At 42.2% G+C, this 7,869-nt stretch overlaps 1 protein-coding gene across 1 annotated transcript; it reads right to left on the reverse strand.

Moving 5' to 3' along the window:
* Nucleotides 1-4,606: 4,606 nt before the first annotated feature.
* Nucleotides 4,607-7,656, reverse strand: LOC129767420 (uncharacterized). Its single transcript, XM_055768316.1, has 2 exons — nt 5,683-7,656; nt 4,607-5,606 (listed from the first exon to the last, which is right to left on the reverse strand). The coding sequence occupies exons 1-2, from the start codon at nt 7,048-7,050 to the stop codon at nt 5,424-5,426; spliced, it is 1,551 nt and encodes a 516-aa protein (XP_055624291.1). The 5' UTR covers nt 7,051-7,656; the 3' UTR covers nt 4,607-5,423.
* Nucleotides 7,657-7,869: the final 213 nt, after the last annotated feature.

Below are 7,869 nucleotides of genomic sequence, written 5' to 3' on the forward strand. Positions count from 1 at the left end.
CGATGCAATAAGTACAACACAAGATATGTTTAAGTGTTGCCATATCTTGACAATATACGACATTTCTTTTTCCCCAACCCAATATTATAAAAACATATCCCCGAAACTGTAACTGTAAAAAATAACCATAAACCACCGATTAGTTTATAGTTTACAGTTTACAATTCTTCCTCAAGTGCAATTCTTTCACAAGTGTGTATATGTGTGACCATTGTATTTAGTGAACAACTATACGGCAGTCAAACATTTTTAATTTAGGCGGCTCGCACACCGCAGCAATAACCAACTAGCAAACTGCAATACGCAATATACAACAAGCAACATATTTTGTTGTTTTTTCGCATACCAGAGTAATAAAAACCCCTGACATTATGCAAACAATCGGATTTTTGTACGAAACTTGTCAAAACATGGGCGATAAGTTGCTCTTCAACCGACACGCCGTGTTGCTAGCGACATGTGTTGCTCTATAAAGGCGCAGCGATATCGTATTGCGTCGGTGTGCAAGATCAACAAAAATTAGATGGAAAAATCCATTGGCGATTATATTGCTTATTGCATGTTAACAGTTGCTAGTTGCTTATTGCTCGAGTATAGGAGTGTTAAACAAATTTTTAAAGCTTGGTCATTAATGGATTAATGTTCGATGGCTTTACATGTTAGCACTGCATTGATGATCTTCGATCTCTTCAATCGACATACCGTAAACGACTGCATCATCCAGACACTTTCCACATCCGCGAAAACTGACACCAATATTTTGTGGCACAATCGACTCCATTATAGTTCGGGCACAACTTACTCCAAACATGACTCGATTGTATTTGAAAAGATCCCGTTTGGCTATAAACTTAGTCATTGCCCGTAATCGTTCCGATATCTCGTCCTGATGGTAGGCGCCCGAAAACATATCCCAGCAGTTCATCGACAAGACGCAATTGGTATGATTCGCGCAGGCAGCTTGATTTGCTATATACATGTCTGGAGAAACCAAAGGCAAAGTGCCTGGAACCGACTTAATAATATCCAGGTCCAACATCATCTCCAATTTCAGATTCCCATGCGATCCTGTACTCTGTTGTATTGGCCAAATATCGTAGTCAATTGGTATCTCTCTTACCAGCTGCTTTGTGAATCTATAGTTGATTAATGGTCTCCTTAATTTCACCCGTCATCGGGTGCGGTACGTCGTCGTTGCATCGGTGAAGTCCTTTTCAACGTCGTTTTGTTAAGGTGTTCATTGTAGTGCTGCCTCCACCTTTCGGTCACCTCGCGTTCGTTCACCAAGATGACGGTATCTGCTGTGTTGCTCATTGCTGCTTTAAGGGTGCTTCGGGATTCATCGAGGGGAGCGGCATTTCGTTCATCTACCCCCTGCAATGCATGTTCGAGTCGCTGCGTGGTGTAACAATATTGAAGGCTGTGCTGGAAGATGGCGCTACTTATGGTCATGTTCCTGGAGGCAGTGAAATCTATAAGTCTGAGGCCGTTTTCGTTGGTGTATGGGTGCTGAATCTACCAATTACCGATCTGAACTCTTCCTCTTGGCTAACCTGTGCGTTCAAATCAATGATGAGGATTTTGATGTCGTGTTTTGGACAGTGATCGTATTGACCCCCTAGCTGCGCGTAGAATTCTCCTTTATCTTTATGAATCCTTCATCGTTATTACCACAGCCCCGAATTGAGTATTCGTATTCACGTATGCGGACGACATCCTTTTGGTAATGGTGGAGAACACGCACTTTCGGCGCAAAAGAGTAGTCATATGGTGGTATGTAGTCACAAACACCAATGTTGCAATTCGGGAGTCAAAATCTACAACGACTGCATTCCCCGCTGTAGAACGTTGAGAATCCTGGGAGTGGTGGTCGACTGTAACCTTCCGGCACTATTTCGACGAGTTGAAGAAAAGCTGCGCCACCCGGGTAAATCTCTTAAAAACCATCTCTAAACCTCACCGGAGTAACAACCAAACGATCCGTTTACGAGTGGCCAAAGCCATCATCAGCAGCTTCTTCACCTACGGGCTCGAAGTGACATGCCAGGCCAGAGATAAATTCCTAAAAAATCTATCACAGATTTACAACAATGCACTACGGATTCTCTCTGGTCTGCTACCATCAACACCAGCAGCCTCGGTATGCGCCGAAATAGGAGAACCTCCGTTTGACATTTTCATGAATGCGGCGATAGTCTCCAGAACTGCGAGCTTCCTCACTAAAACCGGCGGAGGTAAGGGTATACACCTGACTGGTTTAACGAACGAAATCTTGCAGCAGGTGACACACTCAAATCTTCCACCGACAGCTAAACAGCTTTGGTTTGGGACTAACGACTGGAGGTTGCCGGTGGTCCGAGTGGATGATACAATCAGGAACAACTTCCGAGCTGGGGCGAGCTCTGTGGGTCTGAAACAAACTCTTGTCGAACTTGTTTCAAGAAAATATCACAATTATGAAATTCGCTACACGGACGGTTCCAAAGGGATGCAAGAAGTTGGTTTCGGGGTAAGCGGTCATAATAATTCTCTTATTTCCAGCAAGAAACTCGTCGACATCTGCCAGGTGTTCTCGGCCGAAGCTGCCGGAATCTTTAAAGCTGCCACTATCCCGTCAGGCAAACCGATCCTGATAGTTACCGACTCGGCTAGCGTCATCGATGCCGTTGGCGCGGCTATAACTAGGCACCCATAAATACAAGCTATCAGGAGGTATCTGCTGCCGAATACAGCCCTCATGTGGGTCCCCGGACATAGTGGCATAGCCGGCAATGAAGCGGCCGACCGTTTTGCCGGAATCGGTCACCTTGGACAACTTTTAACGCGCAAAGTACCGCTAGACGACATCAGACTATGGATCGCCAACACCTTCAAAACTTTCTGGTGAGAAAATGGTCCGTTGAAGCGACGCTGCTCCTCCGGAGAATCAAAGGATCCATAGCCAGATGTGAAGACGTCAAAACGATGAGAGAGCAACGAATCCTCTCCAGGCTAAGGACCGGCCACTGCAACATATCTCACAACTTCAACAGGGGACTCTTTCATCCTCTTTGTGGCTTGTGCGAGGTTCGCAATTCAGTCGAACACATCGTCTGTATTTGCTCAATGTACGAGAACCTCCGGAACTTACACGGGATCAGCGGGAGCATTCGTGATGTGCTTGGCGACGAACCCTTACGAACTGCTGCACGGCTCTGTTTTTTGAAAGACGCCGATCTGTATTTTAAAAATCTAAACAAAAAAATTGTGATGAAATCGAAAATCCTTGTTTCTTCTCCTTCGCGATTAGGGGAACAAGAACAGTTGGTATCTTCGAGTGGCGCGAATTCCCCATCTGTGGCCTGGGGCCATGGTAAGCGGATATCCTCGTCAAACGACCAGGGGAAAAAAAGTTCTAATGTGTCCGTGATGGAATCTGTTTTACTTCTTCTTCTTCTTTTTGGCTTTGAGAGGCTTTTCAGTTCATTCGCCTCTATAAATCTGTTATTTGTTCATTGTTTTATTGTTAATTACTTGTTCATATGTGCATGTAAAATGAATTTATGTTTATAGTAAGCACACATCGCGGTATGGTTTCGGCCGTTTTTGCTGAGACGAACCATCCCAGGAGGCTGAAAGTCTCAAAAATAAAGAAATAAAAAAAAACAAAAAAACAGCCCCCATTGTGAAGCCTCTCATTTCAATTTTGGTTCCATTTGCTCTATTATTTCTCGAGTTATGCAGAAATTTATGTTTCTCCTTTTAAGAGGAGGAAAATATTTAAATCCATTATAGAAACATTTTTCGTCCCTAAAAATTTGTCAAATTTGGCTTCATTCGCTTTTTAGTTCTCGAGTTATTCAGAAATTTGAGTTTCATTTGTAAGGCAGCCCCTGCCCCCTTCAAGAGAGGGAGGAGTGTCGAACCACCATAGAATCATTTATTGCCCTTCAAAACCTCCATATGCCAATGTTGGTTCCATTTGCTTGATTAGTTCTCGAGTTGTGCAAAAAATGTCTTTTTGCTCCTCTTTAGAGAGGGGGAGGAATGTCGAACCACCACACAAACATTTATTGATCCCTAAGACCTCTATAAACCAAATTTGGTTCCATTTGCTTGATAAATTCTCAAGTTATGCAGAAATTTGTGTTTCATTTATATGGCAGCCCCCCTCTAGAGAGGGGAGGAGTGTCGAATCACCATAGAATCATTTATTGACCTTCAAAACCTCCATGCAAAATTTGATTCCATTTGCTTGATCAGTTCTCGAGTTCTCCCAACCTCATGATTGGGATTGCCCTGATTGTATAAGCACCGCTTTTTTTAGTTAGCCAGTCGGTTGCGAATCAGGTCCAGGTATTCAATTAGAGCTAGTTTGTTTTGTGTTATCTAATCTTCATGACGAGCAGCTTATTTTCTAAGAGATTCATTTTCCTTTTTAAAATGAAACTCATAAAAATTGTCAAACGTCTATGAAATGTGTATTCGAACGGTTTAAAGGATGTCTGCATTCATTTTTGAAGAAAATCTCTCGCTAATGGTGACGCAACTACGCTTGAAATAGTCCGAGCGGAAGGTTCAATTTCGCACCGACATAATGAAACAAAACAATCATTTTCCATCCAAATTTATTGAGTGTTACAAAAACTTGTAGCGACATACTTGTTTCAATGAATATCCCAATGAACAATGTACATTTTGAGGTCATGATATGAGGGTGCCTCGATTTCCCCTCGATCGAATTAGTTTGTGTGTTCGCAATCGAGAGAACACGGTTTCCACGTACAGCGAAAAGTCCCATAACAATTCTGTTGTTTTTCACGTCTGCTGGATAAGCCACTCTAGTTTCTCCATTTTACTAAACAAAGCACATACCAAGGATGCTATCCAAGGTTTTCATGTATATTATATATGTGGTCGTTATTTGTAAAATACATTTTTTAAGAAGTACACTCATTCGGTGTTTTAATATTTTGCACAAAAATATTACAGCTACATTTGTGTCATGCTAGTTTGAGTTTTACATAATTTAACTTTGTAATTGCTAAATGAGTTGTTACATTACAATTGTTGTGAATAAATAATAACGATCTTTCACACGTCGTCTTATAACTTATCATGATTTTGGGAGTTTGGAGTTTGGGAGGTTTGTAAAACAACTATTGTACGTATGGTAAACACGCTGAAATCTTTGGTATGCATATGTTATCGTTTAAAAGGACATACATACAACACGACAATAAGAACTTATTTTAGACAACCACCTAACGAAATTACTTAGAACATCTATCCATCTAATCCAACGCTAATAAATAACGACATTTTTTAAATAATCCGACGAAGCGTGTTACAGAAGCTTCGGAATTAGTTCAATTTAAACTAATTAATCATTGCTAATATCATTCTGTACCGATCAGAGTGGTTCCGTCAATTATTTATAGCCTTTAAGGCGGTTGAGTTTCATCTAGAGATCCCTCCTGTTCCCGTATATATTGCATAAAGGGTGCTGCATTGCGTTCTTGGGTCGACTGCTGACGAAGCATTGCACTTGGAGGATTTTGCTGGGTCCAAATTCCGTACAGACCGGGATTGGATGGACACTGTGGTTGCTGAGCCTGCTGAAAGTTCTGTAATGTGACACAGTAAAAACAACAGTATGAGTAAAGGTCTTATTGTTGGGAAAATAAATCTTCTACAACTCACCGCACTGCTCGGTTCTTCGACAAACGGTGGTCCAATACTTGACGGAGGCATCTGCGGCAGTCTGTAAATCGGCCGGCATGAGAGTAACTGTATCGCCTCCACTAGGCCATCCTGGCTGGTAACTGACGAGTGCCAAGTCGAATCGGGTGTTGTGCTTTGACTTCTATCTCCAGTGGATGATTTCTGACATGACGATTGCTGGGGAACGGCAAGCTTCGAGATTGGCATTATTCTTGTTTGATTCCAGTGAACGGTTGTTTTGTCCGCTTTGGCTTCCCACGGCATTGACCATCGACGCATCTGACTCTCCGCATCGAGCGTTGACTCAGAGTTCACTTCTCCAGCAGCAGCTTCGGACCAACGTCGCTGGCCATTGAGTGTAAACAGCGGGAAGTTTAGGGGACTTCTCGACCCACGATAAAAGGGAGCCTTCATTCCGGAAAGGTGGCCAGGATTCGGCAGAGGACCTCGTATGTTATCCAGATAACCCTGGATTGGACTTGGTCCACGAATATCGTGCGGTGATGGACCACGTGTCTGTTCATACGCTGTGGTCCCATGATCGGACGAACCTTGTGTCGAAATCGATCCTCGGTCGTATAATCGAGCTTCCTGCATCTTAAAACCAAAGTGTGGTGAAGGCGTTTGCGACCGTTGATCGTTTCGAGCAATTGCAGCAGCCGCAGACATCGGATGCTGAATCATAGGACATTCGGGATCATGTGGAAAACCAACTTGTGTTTGACATTGATAACAGCACATCAGTTGGGCAAACGAATCACAAGAAGCCACACAGAACTGATGCTGGAGATTGATCATAGTTTGAGCGTTGTCTTGTAGTATGAGCTGATTGTGTTCTCTTATATGTTGCAGTTCACTTTCCTGCTCTATCGAACTGAGTGGCTGTGTTTTGAAATCCTGCAAAACACTTACTATGTGCGATTTCACAGTACTTGTTGCAAACACCGATGCGCGAACCAAATCGTCCCAGGCAGTAATGAATTGGAACGCCATGTGGGATGGTATCTGCGGAACAACGAACGGATGTTGCTGCGATTGTTGTTGCTGCTGCTGCTGTTGTACACCAGGGCCACCGGCTTGCGATGGCTGCTCGAGAGTGGCCCATGGTTCGAGGGCGGCTATGGTTTGAGCTAAGCGATGACCAGCACCGCACAGGTTGTTCATGATCTGCAAATAGTTCAACCATGCTCCAAGACATTCGCTAACGGCCGATTTTGCTGAGCCTTGAGAGCTACTCGAGCTAGTGGAAGGTGATATCGACGAATTACTGTAGGATAGAACGCCCGAACCAAGCGAACTGCGAGGAGTTGTCTGGTTTTGCGCTAGAGGATCGTCTTGATCGCTCATGATGACTACTCTTAACCTAATTCACTTTTACACACTAAAAACAGTCATATCACTGATGTGTTCAAATATCATCGAAAAGCATGTGAAATTCACGAAACAACATACGCAAACGAAATTTAGTGGCTAGGAGGATACTTTCACGCTCTGCTACCTCCTTGAATGGCCGAAATGTTAATGCTACTCCAGAAGCCGGAATACCTGAACCATAAGAAAATATAGATTTTTAAAATTTCTATAATATTACAATACAAAGAACGGAAAGAAATTTGATTGAAAATATATCATACAAAATATCAAAAAAATATTTTCACATATTCTAAGTTTTCTATTTAATGAATGATTTTGAATGGAAACTTATGCCCCTCCCACAATAAAAGATACTTCACTGCCATCGTGGCTGTCAATAGCAAAACCAAAACAAAATTGCACCTATTCCATCCAGAGATGATTTGAAATTATTATTTTACTGAATTGGCGATCTAACGCAAAACGTAAACGGTCGGTGAGACATCTGGATTTTGTTTTTGAACTAAGAAAATGATGCTAATGTAATCTAAAACTCAAAAACAAATCACGTATATTTTACTTCCGGGCTTTCCAAGGTAGTTCTCACACATGCAGGAATCGTGCAATTTTCTACTTGTGTTTGGTTGCGCTCTCGAATTTCCTTCTTTAATTCAACCATTGTCAACATTTTTATAGTTTTCACTACTGAAAGAGGTAAATAAATAACACGTTATATATAAAATTGCGCAGAATTAAATTTCTTACAAACTCATCGCAATCAAATAATCTTTTATGATTATAACATTGTAATTT

The sequence above is a fragment of the Toxorhynchites rutilus genome, chromosome 2 (assembly GCF_029784135.1).
Source record: "Toxorhynchites rutilus septentrionalis strain SRP chromosome 2, ASM2978413v1, whole genome shotgun sequence".
NCBI classification, from domain to species: Eukaryota; Metazoa; Arthropoda; class Insecta; order Diptera; family Culicidae; genus Toxorhynchites; species Toxorhynchites rutilus.